General features: G+C 40.0%; 1 protein-coding gene across 1 annotated transcript; it reads right to left on the bottom strand.

Annotated features, from left to right (window-relative positions):
• Nucleotides 1-2: 2 nt before the first annotated feature.
• Nucleotides 3-19127, bottom strand: USP14 (ubiquitin specific peptidase 14). The gene is made up of 16 exons (XM_062632880.1): nucleotides 18876-19127; nucleotides 16276-16421; nucleotides 15607-15639; nucleotides 13680-13784; nucleotides 11933-12036; nucleotides 10178-10236; nucleotides 8174-8304; nucleotides 7770-7850; nucleotides 6947-7026; nucleotides 5977-6091; nucleotides 4213-4278; nucleotides 3811-3903; nucleotides 2744-2872; nucleotides 1643-1703; nucleotides 840-947; nucleotides 3-730 (listed from the first exon to the last, which is right to left on the bottom strand). Exons 1-16 carry the CDS (start codon nucleotides 18889-18891, stop codon nucleotides 579-581), a joined length of 1479 nt encoding a protein of 492 aa, XP_062488864.1. The 5' UTR covers nucleotides 18892-19127; the 3' UTR covers nucleotides 3-578.
• Nucleotides 19128-20448: the final 1321 nt, after the last annotated feature.

Raw genomic sequence — 20448 nt, 5'->3', positions numbered from 1 at the left:
AGTAAGACATGAACTTTTTTTAATGGAGGACACATTGATCACAATTGATTTTGAAGTCATCAGGTGCCAGCAACAGAACAGACTGAATCAGCACGTCAGGCTGGACAATACTTGATTGGAGCCATGGTTGTTGGCTATGGGCAGCAGCACTGAGTTACACAACAAGGCAACAGTTGCTCTTCTACCTTCCTAACAACCATGCCAGGTAAGGCAGAGGATGGACAACTTCTGAACTGTGGCAGAAACCATGCAAGAGTAACAAACGCAAGAGTAGGTGTGTAATAAATACTTGATGACATCAGAGAGGAAGGGGCAGGGGGGAAGAAGAGGCTCATTTAAAAAGTTTCTCTTCTGCAAGATGTTAAAGCTATTTTAAAAATTGTCACCACCCCAGGGGCAAGCCCAGTCCAGTCCAGCGGCAGCAAATTGGTACTTGGAGCAGTTTTGAACCCATACCCTTCTTCATGTGAGAAGGTTTGAACAGATTACTTATCCACTTGCTAAAAGCTCTGGGGTTAAAGAAGTGATCAGTTATCAACATTTATTTCACACCTAGGCAGAATGGCTAAAACTGAAGACTACTGGTCAGCTTCATCTTCAACTACTTCGATTCTGCGAGGCCCGTAGAGTAGAACATAAGCTATATGCCAGTCTCCACCCCCGGATAACCTCAAAATATCTTCAGGTGTAACAATGCTGACTTTGTCATCATCAAATTTAATCCATTCATCTGCAAGAAAAGAGAGAGGATTATTTGTAATGTAAGTACATCAAATCTAAGCACACTTAACAAGTCTGAAGGGCAACTGAGAGAGCTGTGAGTTGTCGAGGTGTTTTACCTTGTTTCCTTTTAACCCAAGACACATAATGCCCAGAGGAACTTGATCTGCCTTGATGTGTTAGCACTGCCTGCAGGTCGTAATAGCCGCAGTTATTAGAACCAATATCTGAAGGAAGAGGAGGAAAAACAAGTTACGTGAGTCTTACATGAACTCTTTTATGTTTTAACAGCATGCAGACTGAAGACACACAAGCCAAACTGCAGCACCGCAGCTGTGTAAAACCCCACTTACAGCATGGTTCTCAATCACTGAACTAAACCCAGCAGCTTTCAGCCAGGACAGCCTCTCAGGAAACTGAGACATAAATACAGATCCTGTACAGAATGCAAATGCAGTAACCTTAAAGCATTAAACCCATCAGTAAGCTTTCTGGACATATACTTCCTTCAAACACCAACCACTCACAAGGAAGCACCCAGCTGGGCTGGATGGGGCTTTGAGCAACCTGGTCTAGTGGCAGATGTCCCTGCCCATGGCAGGGGGTTGGAACTGGATAATCTTCAAGGTCCTTTCCAACCAAAACCATTCTATTATTCTATGCTATAATTCTAGGACATGCAAATGTCTTTTGATGTGCATATCATTCATTGATGATGCATAGAAGATATGTCTTTGACCATCTCAAGAGCATTTTAGCTTGCCTCATCTTTCCGGTCCTTAATTTTCTGTCAGTTTCTGAAGATTAATTTTCAAAAGTGTTAAAAATAACCAGGGTTCTAAAAATATTCCTACCATTGGGTCCACTTACACATAAGTAAATAGAAAGTTACTTTAAAACAGATTTATTTCCTTGTACTCACCATCGGGAAAAGAAAATGGTTCATATTTAACTTCTTTCTGTGCACCTTCGCTTTTACTAGACTGAAGAACAGAATATACTGAATTAATATGGAACAGTTGTGAAAAAGCTTTAGTGCAACCCTATCAAATCCCAACCCCCCATTCATTTAAAGATGGTTTTAAGCCTAAACATTTTCTGTTCAACTTGAAACCAAGCTCCATTACCATATTTCTGAGTGGACATGCAAAAGCCTCATCTAAACCAGACCACTTTTTACTGCAAATAACACTGCTTTAGCACCTTTTGCCTAGACTGTTTACCCATCAGACTGACAGTTTTGTTTATAAAACAATTCTGCAATTGAAGACTGTATTCCTTGTTAGGGACTTCCTAGCAGCACAAATGGCAACAAGAAAACACTAGAAACAGACTCTTAACAGCACTCTTTCCTTGTTCCTAACTGTGTAGAGATGTGAGCCTCATTCAAATGTTTAAATGAAACTGGCAAGAGTTAGGCCAGGAAAAGACTGGCAAACTTAAAAACAATGGCTAAAACATTACAGTTTTAGCTTGTTAACCTTTTTCCTTCATTAAAGGAAATGGTTTCTTTAAATAAAGGGAAGCCAGTTTCAGAATACATAGACAGGATAGAAAATGAAACCATTTACCATGGTTTTAGAATGCAGACTATAAGCTCATATATTCTAAATTTATTCTAAATTTTATCAGTCAGACACATCGTAGAACCTTGGTGAGCAGGAGAAAGCTACCTGTCACGGAAGAAGTGACCTGCCAGCAAGCAGCCATGTTTGAAGAGAACCATTCTGTGTAATTCACAGCAAACCTTTAGCCATAACACTGGTAAGCAGAAGCACTACATTTTCGTAAGTTTTGAAATAAAAATGGAAGCAATATAATTTTCTACAGCATTTAACATTTCTGGTGAAGCAGTCATACCAAAGCTGACAGGGTATTTTCCACAAAAATACACAAAAAGATCTGAATCTCAATACCAAAGAGTTCAAATGCTACATTTCAGGAAGTCAAGTTTTCTCTAGTCCTTATGAGTGCCCCAATTCCAGCTGTATGACTTCTTTAATCGAAATGTCAGGAGACTTACATTCTTTGGCTGTTGATTGACTTTTTTGTCTTCTAGATCTTTGAATTTTGATCGATAAGAAACCATTTTTTCCTGAAGGTCTGGTGTACACAGCTCATACACATCCAACATAAGAGGGAATTTAACATCCTAGGAAGTAAAAAGCAGAAAGATTATTAACATTACTTGGTACTCCATGTTAAAGCCGTCTCCTATGGGAAGACAATACTAAGTCCAATTAGATGCAACTCTCATCACATTTATGAGAACTTGATCTACTGAAATGTGGCTGACAGGACTTACGTAAAGGGCTACATTACTTTTACGGAAGAAAGTCTAATTCAGTATAAATAAACCATCATAGATCCTTTATTATTAGTTGTCATACTTTACACTACAGAAATACCTACACAACCCTAAGGCAAAAGATATGCATGTAGAATGTCTGTACACTGGCAAAAATGTTAATTTATGTTATCCAAACAATCTTCTAGAATAGTTAATGTGTGCCTTCAATCTTCATTCCCTTGTTTCTCTTGTGAAGAGCAGGCATCATCTATCATGATATCCTGGGGCAGCTGAGGAAGTCTATCGGCCAAGCCCAACAGAAAGCAATACTGGAACATGTAGCTGTTGGCAGCTGGTTCTTGAATTTGTCAGTCAGAAGGTCCATTAAAATAATTAGTACAGGAAGCGTTTGTTAGCCAAAGCATTTCTCATCAACCCTAGAACACTGTCTAGTGACTGAAAGCATGTCCCTCTCCTTAACCAAACATTCTCCTCCGAGTCATTGGTGAGAAGAGACCAAAAAACATCCTAGCAGTATTGGAGCAAATTCATTTATGTCCCTTACCTCCCTTTCCCCAGCCTATTTTGGTAGCACAGTTTGCCACACCACTGGGACCATCACAGCTGGGAACAAAGCTACCTTGTACTTCAGCAAAGAAACTGCATTGTCAATATTTTTAAATGCAACTTAAAAGCAAACACTTGAGTAAATAGCCTTCAAGTATTAGCTGTCTACCTACAATAAAAACCTCACTGAAAAGCATGAAGAGGAATTCAAGTTCAATATGCACAAAACTTACCTTAAGAACTTTGGCATTCACAGATTCTTTCTCTTTGTAAAAAAATCTAACCATCTGAATAGTCAGGTAGGCTGGCAAGCGACTGATTTTAGACTATAAGGAAAAAAGAAAAAGCTATTACTTTAGACATTGACAGAACTTTTAAACACTGCAAATCCTAAATCACAGGCTATCCTGTACACACACACACACACAGGAATATAGCAAGGCCTCCTAATTTAAAACTTTGTATAGTAGCGTAGTCAAAGAAATAATTTCCAGTTTTAAATTTTTTGGTAGTGGATATTCAGATGTTCTATAAACATAAATCACACCCTGTTACAGCAGTAACTTTGTGTTTTGGGACAGAAGATTGACAACAGTTGAAAGAATGACGAAGAGAGCAACAAAAGTACCACTCACAGATTTGATATACAGTGCATTTCTCTGCAGTGTTGGAGACAGTTTGGTGATTTCCTCTTGAAGACGCTGTTAAAAGAAAGGTAATAACACCTATGTTAATCATAAAACACAGCTTGAAGCAAAGCACAGCACAGACTAAGCTAAATCAGGTTCTGCCCATCTCCTTTGTTCCTGTCAGCCATTACAACAGGCAGAATTTTGAAACTCCTTGGCAGAAAGAGCAAGCCCATTCATTTGTTCAGCTCCAGGCTCATTCCTGTGCCCTGACAACACAAAGTTTTTCTCTGCAGAAAATTAAATTCTGCAGGAGTAGAACTTGCATTTGGTTAGGAATTGTATCTGGATTTGGTTATGAATGTGTCATGTCATGCTTGGAACACAACTAAAAGCAAATCTGAGGTTTCCTCTCAGGGGAATATTTGCATGTTTCCCAAACCTCAGTTTTGAGCAGACAGAGCTACAGAAGAGACAGGTGGTGATACCATGTTTCCAGGGACCTTTCCTAATTTAGGGCTGGTTGGTAGTATTGTTTCTACAGGCAACCCAACATAAGAATTCTAGACCTTTTTTGGCCTGAAAGCAAGGTTACTTTTTTTCTTATAACAATAATCTATGTGATGATTATTTTATTTGTGAACATTAACTAGTTTATCTTACTTTTCCTTCTAGAGTCTGTTGAAAAAAGAAAAAGCAGATACAAAGATTATCTGAGAAGCATGCAACTTGGTTTAGCCACTGCTTCCATCCCTGCTCTTATACAAATACTCTGCAAGAACAGTTACTATAGAGGTTTAGTAGTAGGCTTCTCTCCTGGCTCCTTCAGATTCCAAAACCCCCCAAAAACTTAGAAATATACATCTAAAAAGCACGGACTACTTGAAAAACTTCTGCTTACGTAAACAGTTTAAAGATGATGCTATGTCATGGAAAATAACACCCCCTTCAAAATCTGCAAAATTAAAGTTCAATTGTTCCACCACCTGGATGTAACCAAATGGCACCAAAATGGCAACCAAAATGCCATCCTATTTTAAAATTGACTTCTAGGGAACTGTTTACAGCATGCTTAAATCATGATCAGAGGGCTGGAGCACCTCTCCTGTGAAGACAAGCTGAGAGAGTCGACGTTCTGCCTGGAGAAGAGATGGCTCCAGTGAGACTTTAGAGCAGCTTCCAGTGCCTAAAGGGGGCCCACAAGAAATGTGGAGAGGGACTTTTTACCAGTGCAGGTAGTGACAGGACAAGGGGGAATGGCTTTAAACTGCCAGAGGGGAGATTTAGATTAAAGATAAGGAAGAAATTCTTCACTGTGAGGGTGGTGAAACACTGGAACTGGTTGCCCAGAGAAGTGGTAAAAGCTCCATCCCTGGCAGTGTTTGAGACCACCTGAGCAACGTGGTCTAGTGGAAGGTGCCTCTGCCCATGGCAGGGGGTTGGAACTAAACGATCCTTAAAAGTGCCTTCCAGCCCAAACCATTCTGTGATACTGCTCAGTCTGGAGTGAAACCCAGCTGAACAAGCAAATTGGCTGGCACTTGGTGACCTGCATGTGGAAGACAATGTCAGGGTCAAGAAAACACTCTGCTGAAGTCTGCTTTTACACTAACATACAGTTTGTTTTCACTGCCACCTTCCCACTGAACACCAAAAAAAACAAACTGGAATTTTGTAAAGCCTGGACAGCAGATATCAATTCCAAGTCACAGATTAAAAACACAGGTAATTTAGAATTTCAGTAAAATAAATGTTGTATAAATAACTTACCAATTTTAGTCCTGTAAACAGATATTTGACTTCTTGATTAATAAAGCAGCTGAGCTGAAGCAGATTCTCCTTTCCTTTAGTTACTTCCTCTTCTTCAGCTTCTGTACATTTCATACTTCACAAAATTAAGGAAAACCATGGTGCATCAAGAGCTGAACTACTGCTCTAGTGAAAACAACATGTTGAACAGCACGGTAACTTAAACTAATCCTCTGCTTGTGCATCAATAGTACTTTTACTTCTCATAGGATAAAAAAAACCCACCATATTTGAAACAGCCCCTTCATTCTAACCAATCTACTCCTTCATGTGTAATGACCAGTGACGGTCATATTTCAGACAAGCAAAATAGACAGTATAATCCTTTCTAAAAGGTGGTGGTCAGTTTCACGACAACCAGGACTGTGGGGTGGAGAAGTGGGAAAAGAGTAATACTTGGCATGAGGTGTGTGCCCCATGTGGTCATATACTTTTTGTTCTTGCTATAAAAAAGCTACTAGGAAGTTGTCAGCTGCAATAGTTCCTTATACATCTAACAGTGTGCATCAAATTTATTTCTTAAGAAATCAGTCAAGCTATCTTTTGTACATGTGCAGTATGCCAAGTGTACCAGCAACACTCCCTTACAAGCCACAAAAAAGCCATTTAGGATGATAATTACTTTTATTTGGATAAAACATGTCAGTATCTTTGAACTGGCAACCTTCTCCGGGGAGGAAATCTGGTATTTAATTAGGTGGGTTTCTTATGTAACTTTTCATTACCATTCTTCCTCCCCACATCCTCCTCTCTCTCAATCCAATCTTATTTTTAACTTCTGTGTACTCCTCTAAAACATCACTCCCTCTCTTCCCCAACACACACCTTGGTTTTCTATACTATTCTGAACAATGCTTTCAGGCTCCCCACACTCTACTGCTAAAGTGTGAAATTATTATCATTCTATCGCTTGCCTTAGTCTTTAGGATACGCTGTTTCAAATTCAATGCTGAAGAACTGATCAATTAAACTCTTCTTTTTAGAAGATGCTGCTGTAGCTCCGGAGTCTGTCTGCAAAACAAATTCTCTTATGATTTAAGTGTCGTGTAAAGACAGTATTCTTCACAGACAAAATATCTCATTTATTTTAATTCTTTAAAGCCTATTCCTTCACCTTTCTTTAGGTGCATTTTCCCTAGTCAATCTCCTGACACAGTGCTAGAGTTCCAAGCCAAAAGCATTTACTGCATGCTGTTAAAGCCACCTCAAAGCATATTAGCAAACAAGATTTGAATCAAAATCAAACTTCCCTGCTCCCCAACTTAAATCCGTCTTAAATTTTAGAGTAGTCAATTAGACTTTTCCCACTGCCAAGACTCTCCAGAAAATAGCTTATGGAGAAGAAAGTCAGTCTGGTAAAGCCTTGGGAAAAACTAACTTCTTATGAGGTTGCTTAGGCGAGTTGTCTGTTTGAAGCAGCATTCTTGCAGCCAACAATGCTGAAGCACTTCTTCCAGGAAAAGAAACTTATGTGCCAAATTCACAGGTTTCCAGGGCCAGGTGCTACGCACTCACAGTCACCACGGTGGTACTTTCCAGAGCCAAGAGAAGTATTCCTATAGTACACTCCATAGCATAGCTGACATGACATAGGTAGCTTTATGCTGATGAGACATCAGAAAGCAGTTTCACTTACTGCCCTATAGATACATGTTAAACCCCTCACAAAATAGATAATCCTTAGTGAAAATATATGCAAACCACAAGTATAATATTATAAATCCTAACTCCTTTTAGAGTAAGACTACAATTACCTCCATAACTGTATCACCTTCTATGCCTTCCAGCTTCTGCTGTAGTACCCTCATCATCTGCACCCAGCACTCATTGGCATCCTAAGAAGGGAACAGAACATTAGATGTAACTGGTAAGAGTTATGATTTAGTAATACTAAACCCATCAATCTTCACACTAAAACAAACAAAGAATTCCTTACATTAAGAATTTCTCCCTATTCCACCATACATTTTCAGAGCCTGCACTTAATATCACATTCAACTTAATATCACAGTCAATATCACAGTCAACTTTTCTACACAATATAAAAGCAAACGCTTTACTGGGATAAATTACTTTCACAAGAGAAGGAAAGATTTCAAATATCCTTGCTCTCAACACACTAGAATTTTCAAACTATAAGCTAATAATTGGTCTTTACCTGTTGAAGGTACTGGCCTTGATCGCCTTTCTCTGCAAACTGTGGGAAGGCCATGTGTAAAAACTGCAGGAGAATGATAGGTGGGATACTGGAGGAAGTTTTATCCATGGAATCAAACAAGTCTCTAAGAGCTTGAAGAAAAAGTGAATGCTTTGAGAAGTGGAAAAACAATTCAAACATGGCAGAAAGTTGAAAAAGAATAGTAAAACAGCAGCAACACTTAAAGGCTTATCATTTAACAGTGTCCAGTTTGATCTTTCCAAACCAGGACCAAATTTTCCATGCGTCATAAGAGGTACACCCAAGACCTCATTTCTGAACATGACTTTGCAAGCATAAAGATAACAATTCTGAGAGTTTGGAACAAAAGACCTTATCTTTCCTGGCTGTTAACAGAAAAATAAAACTTGAGCAGTTAAGTTTTCATTTGAAATACATCTGAGGAACAATGTTTTCACAAGAGCACGACACCTAGAGAAACCAGAAGGCATTCACAATCTATCCTCTAGAGCAACTTCAGCTTCACCAACTACTGGGAAAAAAAAAAACCCTTTACTTATTCCCAACTACAATATCTAGAAAATACTCATGCTTAATTTAAGCCCCAAGAAAACAAGTATGTGTATGCATACATGCAGACAGTTCGTAACTATGTTCAATGCAACAGATGCTACCGACTGCATGACAATACACGTGGCTTTCTTTTTTGTTCCAGATACAGTACTATAAAATGTCTTATCTACACAGGTTACAGCATCACTTGAGACATCTACTAATCCTCACAACAACCCTGTGAGGTTGGCAACAGTCTGCATGGTCACTAATTGACAAATGGAGAGACTAATGAATGATACTCTTGAATAAGTGCATAGACAAGATTACAAGATCAACTGCTTCCTCACTTTAAGAAATATCTGCACTGACCTTGATTAAGAGGGACAACTGATATGACAGCAATTTAGAAAAAAAAATGCCGTAAGTGTCATGCAGGAGTTCTTGACCAGCTCAGCACAAAAGAATTAACTATGAATTACTTCAACTATTAAGATTCCTAAAAAAGCAGAGCTGTCACCTTAAAGAGAAAACAAGGGACATGAAGTAAAGTCAGTGAAAAGGGGAGGGGCAGGTGTGGTTTGTATAGAGTAACCATTGAACTTACCACCCCAAAACTTGATCAGCAGGCATACCCACAAACTGGACCTTTCCTTCCTTATATTGTTTTGTTTTTCCTTAAATGGACTGGTAGAAATCCCAGTGTCCTGGCCCATCATCTTAGTGGGGCAATGAAATAGAGTAAAAAAAGAAAAAGTGGACAAGTAGTACCCTTGTTCAAATGTAAGGGGTCTAACTAGAATTCTAGTTAGAACTTGGAGATACAGGGCCATCGTGAGCTCCCAGATCACCACAATATAGAGCAAGTTTCCTTTTGAAGACACTACTTTCTATTTCAGTTATGAAATCTGGATCTTTTGGGTAATGACTAATACCACTTATAAAGCATCAGCTACCAACTTAATAATTAATGCTCAGCCAATAGATCTTATTAAAAAATACAAATGAACTACATGTTCTGGGAGTATGGTGTTAACCTATCATTAAGTGAAATGAAGAATTGTGCACTAGACTATTTCTACACAAAATGATCAAATCCGCAGATGGATGAAGTATGCTTTAGAAAGCTCCAATTACTTTATGCCTACACACAAAACACTTAAGAGACAGGAATGATTTCTGTCTAAGCCTAAATGACACTTGTACATATTTTCCCTAGTATGCAGCTAGGTAATAATATGCAGAGATGTATGCTTTGCAGCCACAGTCAGAATAACCTTTAAAGATATTAACAACAGAGCAAAAGGAATCCTCCAGTGTCAGCAGATCTGACACTGCTAAAGCATATGCACTAAAGAAAGACACGCAGAGCTCTAACTGCAATTTTCATCTGCAGTTTAGCAGGAAATTGCACACTAGCCTAAACCCTTGTGTTCTACTCTAAACACCAACCTGCAGTAATGTACTGAGCAGACGCCATTTCTCCTGAAGCTCTTAAGGCACCACCATACCTAAAAGAGAAGAAAACCAATTTGTATGCAATTAAACACAATCAAGAAGAGCAGAGAGGTTTTCAAATCATAAAGCAGGCAGCAGCTACATTTATTTAAATGTGTCAAAAGAAAGGCTAGTTTGGATGGGGCTTTGAGAAACCTGGTCTAGTGGAAGGTGTCCCTACCCATGGCAAGGGGATTGAAATTGCATGATCTTTAAGATCCCTTCCAACCCAAACCATTTTGTGATTCTATAGATCACCAAACCAGAAATAACTGAAAATCAGATTTACTCACATTCACCTCAAAGTCTCAGCTATTCTGCAAGCAATGCATGAAAGCAAAGGAAAATTGGCATCCTTAGACAATAAATAAATGCAAACTGAGAAGTCTGGATACATTCCTGCTGCTTCCCAATCCATTTACCTCAAAAACTCCATCTTTAAAGAGACTAAGTAAAAGTCTGAATAGAAGCTACCCCTTTTCTGAAACATTTGCCACAGCTTCTTCAAATGCATGGAAAAAACACCTTCAAGGATGTGAGTACTTTCACTTCTCTCTCACTGCAATATACCCTTCCGTGCTGTCATCAGGCAGGGAAGACCAAATAAAGTCTTAAGTCTCCAGGGGAAAACACAGCAGCTGTCTTTGAATCTGACTTCCCAGAGACAGTAAGGCCACATCTTGTATTGCAGTCTGCCAGTCTTATAGCATACATTCTGATATTTGGTACGTTAAATTTGTCAAACACTCTGATTCAGTGCAGTAACTCAGTCCTTTATATGGAAATAAAACAGACTTACCTAAAATGACAATACTGAAAACCAAGAAAAAGCTTTAAAACAATGTTTCTGTACTTCACAAATAGTTCTAAGTGATAAATAATTAAGATTCACCTGCTAACAGAATTAAGGGAAATGCATACATATTTAAGTAACTAGTGTTTACAGTAACCTAGACTATCCAGTTGGGTACCAAGGTGTCAAGAAAGCAGTGTGTTTTAAAGAAGTTAACCTTAAGATGGCAATGCTCTACCTAATCTTCACATTTCTTAAATACTGATGGTTTTTATCATACTAATAATTAAACAAATCAGGTTAAGTTATTCTGCATTCAGAATGAATGAAACAGATTCCATAAGGGCATGTCTTCTGTTCCCTACCCATCCACATGACAGTAACTCCATCTTAGCTTAGTTTGCTGCCACAGTAACCCCCATGGTCCTCTCTCAGAGCTTTCTGTTGTACCTCCCAGTACCAAACATCAATAACGGCAGAATTTCATTGCACAATGTGTTTTCAGCATTAAAGCCGCTGAAAAGAATATTCCTCAAAGGAACAGGACTCCTGTACAATCTTTTACACAGAACTAGCCATACAAACCAACATCAGAAAACAGGGTTAGGAGTTCAGTAGCTTGTCTAAGCAGTTTAAACAAGTCTTGATAGGAACTATTTTTTAACTAGGCAAAATACATTCTATCTACTAAAAGCCAGTTCCAATAAATACATATTCTTAAATTCTTTAAAAAGTATAGACTAACACAGCCATAGGATATGAGTTCAATCTATCATGATGTTAACCTTGAATTGCTTTAAAGAATAACAGATTGCTATGAAAATTCGTACCAGTATTAAGACAACTGTTCTACAAAATATCTACTTCATAAGCTAAAGAAAACATTTTGGTCGTGGTATTTTTGTGCTGAATCCTACCTTTTAAGGGCCTCTTTCACTTCTGGCACTGAGCGGATACACTGAACCGTAGCATTCATGTAGCAAGTGTTGCCAAGGTTTGTCAAGCCACATGGTAATTCCATCTACCAAAAAATTCACAAGGGTGTTTGGGGGTCACAGAGAGATGTGCAACCATTTTTGCATAAACACTATATAACTTGACATCAACTTCTATGAAAAGGAATGATCAGAGATGCGTAAAACCTGGAATATTCCATCGAACCATATGAAGCTTTCCAGATCCATTTTCTGATTATATTAATCATTTCACCATTCGGTGCTTTTAGAGGACATTCAGGAATGCTTTGGGTTGGTTTTTTTTCTGTGCGTGTTTAGTTAAATGTCTTCAAGCAGGCAGTCATTCAGAAAGTTCAATTATAATCACACTCAAGTTTTGACCTTAAAGTTCTAGTTCCATGGAATTTCCACATGAATACACTTGTACAAAACACTGATGTTTTAATTAAAATCAGTTTTTGGTAAAACTCTCAATGTGCTGAACTACACAGTCAAAAACAAAAGCATTATTTAAGCTCCTTTCCAGAAGTTTGCAACAGATCATTAATTTGATCCTTCCAGGCAGCTTGTGTACTTCTAAAGTTTTGACAAATGCGAAGGCCAAGTAATAATTAAACTAACCAGTTTCAGAAACAACTGTAAATCACAATATAATAGATTTTTAAATTTTCTTTAATCCTGCATCTTTGAGCAGTTGTCAGGGAAAAGCATGTAGTTTAATGAAACTGAAGTTGTGCTGCATACCAATACCACTGAATTAGTTCAGGAAAGGAGAATTCATTTAGCTGTGTATTCAATTTTAATGAATACATGCAGTACAGACAACTGAATTTTGATTAATAACAAAATATGAATTGGAGGAATGCAATGTGACCAACTTTCTGAAAATGTTATCTGACACTGAACTATCTCCTTGCTTGCCTCAGTTATCTCAAAGTCTGTGTATAGAGTTAGTCTCAAAAATACATGAATATCCTTCCCCTGCTGGTGCCATGGAAAGCATTAAATACTTAAACACAAAAACAGCCCTAAACTACAGATTTGTTTTCATACAGACATGCATAAATGTATTCCCATTCTGCATGCACAGGTGACAACAGTCATGCAACTGTTAAGTATGACAGAGCTCCCAGTTCAAATGACTGATGAGAAAATTAAGCCTTTCAAATTGTAAAGAGGGAAATAACTCAAACATAAGTTACTTCATTAAAAAATAATTATGATCTTCCAGACTTTATTCCCATAAAGGAAAACATATAACCTATTCCACTGACATCAAACTTACTTTCAAAGGACAAACAAAACCCCAAACACACCCCACCTCAAACACTAGTTTCCCTTCAAGGATACAAAGGAGACATCTAAGAGCCCCTATTCTGGCAAAGTTCAGGACACCAATACATAAAGAGCAATACAATTTTCTCTTTAAAAATATCAGCAATGCTATTTTTAGAAAATTTACTAAGCTGCCTGCTTAAAAAGAAAAAACAGCACCAGTTACATGACTTGCAAGTTAAATTCCAGGTTTCTTACCAGTGCCACCAGTTGGGTCATCAATGTAAATTTGTGTTTCTTTAAAAAGCTATAAATGCTAAACAGACATTACAGTTTCAAAATCCACTTTTAAGCAACTTCTAGTATTTAGGAACTTATAAACCTTAGAATAAGAGAAATAATGGCAAAGAGCCAAAGAGTGAAATATGCTTACAGCTGAAGCCAACTGCTCCTCTGTCATGTCTTCTACAAAGACAGGTCGAGCAATTGGCTCTTCCGGAAGCGCATCTGCAGAACCCATCATTAATAAGGTCATCCCCTTGAAGCACAGTAAAAATAGTAATAAATAGTTAAGGGCAGTTATTTCTCCTTAAAAATAAATAAATAAAATCATTAAGCTCTTGACAGATTTCAGTTATTTCCCCCAAAATAAACACAATCTTTCTCTCAGTTCACAGAACTGATACTGTGCTGTTGTTTCTTAGGATATACCTTAACTTTCTCATTATCTAGAAAGTACTTCAAGAACAAATCCACAGCACCATCCATGCTAGACATTTCCACTGAGCCTGGTGAGCTTGACACCAGCTCAGCGACGTAAGATTCCAACTGGGACTAAATTTAACATTCACTGAATACCCCAATATGAAGCGTTCAGAAAAGCTCCCTTTCTGACAGACCACTAGGGATCAGGCATCTTCAACACTGCAGTGCAAATACTCCTCTTTCCCTTAAGTCTTAGCAAGTACCTCAGAACCCAAGAAAACTGAGCAGCTCAATTCTGATGTGAAAAAAACTGCAAGGTTTGAGTTTCTCAAATTGAGAATTCTCTAAACAACAACAAAAACATCCCTCATCTTTAGCCTAGAATCTAGGGAAACCCTTCAGACAGATGTGGGTAATAATGACCATAGCTGAGTTTGGAATTGTTTCCTTCACAAGAAAAGTGGGAAACGGAAGTGCCATCCTTTGTGTGGCAAATTCCAAGATCATTAAACTAACTGAAAAGTGAACAATAATCAAAATGACCCCATCAGTTTAGGCACAAGGACTGACATTCAAGAAGTGGGGGTAGGAAGCAATCAAGTTCCCATGCTTGCTGGACTAGCATAAGGAAAAGGAGTTTTACAGCATTCCACAGGAGTCCATCTACATGGTAAGTTCTATCAAAGGGGAAGAAAATGGCTATCTAGGGCCTTGAAAAAATACAATGCTAAGGAAAAGAAAGACCAATATAATGGAAAGAAACTGCTTTGACAACGTAAATAACCCCCTAGAACTTGTATATAATATTATCAAAATTAATAAAGGCAATTATTAGAGTAACAGTATGCATTAAAGGACAAAAATATTATGTACCAGGGATTTTACTGAATGACTTTGCTACAACAGCTGTAGCTATAAGCAGCTAACAGATGCTTGCAAACTAATTACAAGGGTAACAGTGGCACCAATTCAATCTGCTCAGTGAAGAACTGGAGTAAAACCTGAACGAAACAGATGTTACAAGGTATCTACAGAAATGAAACTGCAAAAAAACCCAAAGCAAAAATCTCTGGGATTCCCTGTTACAATATTATATAGCTAAGAAACACAAATACATTCACTTTTTGTTTTCTTTTTGAACTAGTCAAATAAATAACCATTACTAACAGCTTTGTTTTTAATCAGCGGCAATTTAGTACAGGACAAATTTCAGCACATAGATAAGAAATAAACAGGCTGAGCTTTAATTTCAGTGCTTGTAATGCCAGGATTTTCTATGCTGGGTACATACAAGCACAATGGACTACAGGCAGTGGCCAGGTTCACAACCTCTCTCTAAATAACACCACTTATTACTATGGTCACAGACAAGACAGAAGGACCATTGGTCCGACCTATAACATTTCTTGTAAGAAATCTATGCTTCAAAGGACTTCAGAAAGCCGACAATTTCCCTACAGAAGCCAAAAGGTTTTTCACAAATCACTGGTGAGAACTACAAAAGAATGCTTAGGTATGACGCCTGTAAAATTATTTTTCATCAAGGTCTGATTTTCAGGAAAGAGCTACCGACTGAAACAGAAACAGCAGAACTTTTACATCTTTCTTTAGATGGGAAAAAAATGAGTAAAATTTAGTTACTCCCCAGAACTTACATTCTTTATTTTTAGGTTCCCCCAGTCATCATCCTGTTTTTGAAATAAAAGACAAGTTAATTATCTTACAGCAAAAGACAAGTAAGTATCTTCATAAATACTAATCATGTATTTCCAAACACACAACTGTTTCGTCGAAGATTTCACAATATTAACTATTTACATCAAGTCTTGTCTGACTAAAATAGAAAGCAGCCAAGTCATCTTCTAATAAGGTTTTGTTGTTCAACGCTGCTTAGATAGAAGCAACTTTTTGTAGGAAATCTGCCCATACTGCACTATACCAGTAAGTTTCTGGCAAAGAAGTGCCAGAGAAACTTTTCTCGAGCTAAAAAGCAAAAAGTTGCATTCAGATTCTGAATGTTTAGAAGGAGCATTAAAAAAAAAAAAAAACAAAAAAAAAACAAAACCAAACAAACAAAAAAAAAAACCCAAACCATAAAGCAGAGTAGGTTTTGGTATAAAAGAGTGGAGAAGCGTTTTAAAACAGCAGTGTACCTCCCAACCATCTAGCAGCACTTTTTCAGGATTTTCTAGTAGTAGGCAACGAATCATACAGAATTATTTCTGAAAAGTGTAGTCAGTTTAATACATGCAATGAAAGATCTTCTGGAGGAATACTTAAAAATAAAGTTAGAAATAATATTAAAACCAAACATGGGTTTCTACCTTCAGAGTTCCTCCTTTAACCATAACCTTCTGTCTGGCTGGCTGAACTCCAGTCAGTGCAAACAACTGGGCTTTGAAGACCATTGGAGGTTCATCAGTGTTAAGCTCCACACCATCGAATTTCTCTTTTCCCCATTTCACATTAACTGCAAAAAAAATGTTTTGAAACTAGATTATTTCTCAATACACAAGAATGTTATTACCAAGATCAACCCACTGTTTCAAATTCCAGCATTTATACCATCTCAGAACATTCAGCTTTCAACTCTAAAACTTGTCAACCAAGCTAAGGGACACCTTGCTCAGCCATCAGAACATATTACTTCCAACATGTCTAAAAATGTCCTACAAAACAATTGTATGCAATATATATAAGCTGAGAAATTTTCCAAGCAATAACAGCCCCATATATATAAGCTGTGTATAACAGCCCCAGAAATCCTTTAGGCAAGTCTTCTGAAAAGCAGTTTGAAACTAACTCTCCCAGTTTCTTGGTACTGTTTACTGTAAACAACTGAACTTTCTGAAGGAAGTTCAGATGTGAGATTCCAGTTCAGTTTTCCATAGCGTTTCCGTTCCTGTTCAATGGAAAACAATACCATGTTCCTTAATAGCAAAGCTACTGTTTGACAGACATAGCTTTGGCTACCAGTATCATTCATGTGGAGCTACATGAAAAGGCAAGTGTGCATCAAGACACAACCTATGCAATAGCACACCAATGGACAGTTCACCTCAGAGTGCCATCCATGATGCCACCACTGCAACCCTCCTCAGTTTTGAGTGTTCACATAACCAGCTGCAGATACAGAGGCCCTGACCCCAGTAAAGGTGGAATTAAGTAGTAAAGCCAAATACGGTCTGAAAACTGCAATTCTTGACACTGGAAATGGGATCATCAGCAGGAACATTAGGCAGAACAACAGAGGGCAGGTTAACTTCCCTTTAGTAAAGCTTGTACTAATCAAGATCAGGCACAAATGCTGGAACAAATTGTGCTTCCAAAGAATGGCTACACATCTTTGATCACTCCCAATCACTATCACAGGTATATAAGGCTACTTCAGCAAGCTGCGGTTTTGGTGAAAATTTGCGATACATAGCACACAGTAATATCCTATGTGCACGGTAAGGGGCAGAAATATCATACTTCAAGAAAGTCTTAGCCTTCCTTCTACCTGTGCTTTGATTCTACATCAATATATTCAGCAACTCTAGGTTTTTTCCCATCACAAACCTCTTAAAAATTGTGATTTTAAAAAGCCTTCCAAGAAGGTTCAGATTTCAGATGCATGCAGTGCTTGTAATGGGTTATAAAACAGAAAAACCAAAATTTGGTCTAAATTAGATTACAAAGCATGTCAAACAACTGGCTTTTCAGTATTTCTAGCAGAAAGTACCTTCTGATTTGCCCAACCTCTTTTTTTTTTAAACAGATCTATTAACAGTTGCACTTGATCTTAAAGGTCTTTTCAAACTTAACTGATTCTAGGATTTTGTATACCACACTTAGTACCAAGCACAAGTATTTTCAGGAAGACAACCCACTCAGTCACAGCTTTTTGAGTTTTGCATTTTTGAAGTCATGCATCCAGCACCTAATATGCAGAAGGGTTAGCAATTATTACTACAGACTTGTAGTCTCACTGGTTTTGACAACCTGGCACTCAAGAGGAGGAAACTTAAGAAGATGAGCATCTGCAGAGATCACAAACAAAAAAAATTGTTAATCTGAAAATAATGGAGATTAAAAAAAGGGAAGAACATATCTGCCCTGTGAACAGATAACACAGATTGTACAGATGTGCTAGAGTTCAGAAAAAGTCCTGTTATACGGACATGAGAATTCCAGTTTGCCAACCACAATTAAAACAATGGAGAAAGTGGGATGTGACTGTGTACTGAGGCCTTCTACAACCTGTTCCTCGTGTACTGAAAAGCCCCAGGAGGCCAGACCTGTTAAGCATAAATAAAGCAGTAACTGGTCTTGGAAATGTCACTGGAAGTTTTACTCTTGCAGTCCTCACTAGAAACTTTCCTTCATGACAAGGAGGGAAGTGAGATACTCTAATTTTAACTAGGAAACAGTGGATTTAAAAGAGAAGAGGCTGATGCACCTGCATACATTTGGAAGCGTGGATGCAAAATTGCGTCTCACCTGACAGACAGCACCACTTCACTCGGCGCAAAACAAAACCAACCCAAGACGCACGATCGCACACGATTCGCGTTTGACACCCGGGCCCTCCCGGACATCAACAGCGCTCCTTCCTCGACCCAGCCGAGCAGAGCCGACCCGACACTTCCCCCACAGCTCGGCGGGCTGGGCCGGGCCGCGCCGCAAGTCCCGGGGCACTCCCGGCGCCGGGGCCTCGGACACGTGCGAGTACCGGCGGCCGGACAGCGGGGCCGCCGGAGGAGCCTCCCCACGTGAGGGAGCGGCGGGAAGGGCCCGGCCGGGGGCTGCAGAGCCACCGAGGAGAGCTCGTCGCTGAGGTAACAGCCCCGCGGCCGCGCGGAATGCCCTCCCCTCCAGCCCCACGCTGAGGACAGCCCCACTCCGGGCTGGGCCGGGCGGGCGCCAAGGCCAAGCAGCTCACCTGAGAAGAGCGGCATGGCGGAGAGGGCGGGCGGCACGCCGTGTCCTGGGAAGGCGCGGTTGACGGCGGGGAAGCGAAAGGGCGGCAGGCAGCAGCGTTAGCAGGGAGGGAGCGGGCCGGCGATAGCAGCTCCAAGTCCGTCGCGTCCCTGCCTGCCTCCCTCCCTCGGGGTCTCATTCAAACCGGCCCCTCAGGATGACGCTGCAAGCGGGGCCGCTCTCCGGAAGCGGGGCGGGCTGCGCGCGCAGCGCCGGAAGGGCGCGGCGCGGTGAGGCGGGGCCGTTAACGGCTGCCCGGTGGCTGAGGCGGGTGGTGGCGGTCGCTGTGTTTCCAGGCGCGCTGCTCTTCGCACCGCAGGGAAACTGCTCGGGCTGTCCGCGGAGAGCGGGGATTTATTGCGGGGGAGCACCACATTGGAAGGCGTGACTCGTGTCGGACTTCCCTCGTTAGAGACCTGTAGAACTGTACTTATACCGAGTAGCTCGCTCGGTGCCGGGTGTGATTAAACCACTTGCGCGCAAACCGGGCGTGGAGCCAGCGCGTACGGTCTCTGGGTTAGAGCCCGGCCACCGGAGTGGGCGGAAAGCGGTGTTGGTGCAACAGGCGGGGAGCGGCGGTGTGAGGGCGAGGCGGCGGAGGGCTGAGGTGGGTTTGTAGGCGTGCTGGTTGTTTGCCCAAAGGGAGGGTGGAGGAAGGGTCTGTTGCATGTTGTGGGAAAATGTGGGGTGATATATAAACTTGGAAGAATTCTAGTAAGGGGAGAGGGGATGCCGAATCTGCCAGCAACTATTTTAACAGATCAGAAGCCCGTGAAGGCCAGGACAATAAAAAGCAGTTATAAAGATGCTAAGAGCAGTAGACATGAATATATGAGTCTCAAGTGCTTCTATCAAAAGTGTTGGTATTAGGCTGCGATTTAAGCACTGCTTTAGCTTCTTTAACGTGAAAAGGAAGAGAATGCCGGAAGAAATATCCCGTCCTCACCACCCGTCCTAGCTACCACCCCTAGAAAACAAACACTGTTACCTTCAGCTCGTCTGGCTGCTGCAGCTGCAAGAGCTTCTCCCGCAGCTGCTGCTGCTGGTTGGCTCTTTGTATTTGCATGTCTGTCCCTGCTTTTGCCATAGAAGTTGTACCCAAAACAAGCAGGATCTTTGCTAGATAAACATGCAGTTTACCCAGTGTGATTTCTAGTTCCAAACAGTTGATGGGTTTAGAAATTTCAGTCTTTTCAGTTTGTCATGGAGAAGAACAAAAGTTGATTTTATTGTCCAGTATAGGCTCCTAAAGTTTTGGGAAACAAGGATTACATTTTACAGAGAAACTCTGATGGGTGGTATGCTGAAATGAAGCTGATCTTGAATTAAGAAGTGTTTCCAGTTGCGAAGGCAATTAAGGTGGTGGTAAAGTTTATCAGCCAAGGATGATGACTCTTCTGTTATTGTGACTTGCATAAAGGAGTCTTTTGAAAAGTTCCAGTACAGTTCCAGATCCTGCAGAGCATCTACTCGAGAGCAGAGCCCAGCTCTCTGCCTAAGTGCAGAGTGTCTCTCTCTCCTGTCTAGCCGTTTGT

Source organism: Pezoporus occidentalis, unplaced genomic scaffold (assembly GCF_034315485.1).
Source record: "Pezoporus occidentalis ecotype Australia unplaced genomic scaffold, CSIRO_AGI_Poc_V1 ctg4, whole genome shotgun sequence".
Classification (NCBI taxonomy): domain Eukaryota; kingdom Metazoa; phylum Chordata; class Aves; order Psittaciformes; family Psittacidae; genus Pezoporus; species Pezoporus occidentalis.
This window is presented reverse-complemented; position numbering and strand designations above follow the sequence as displayed.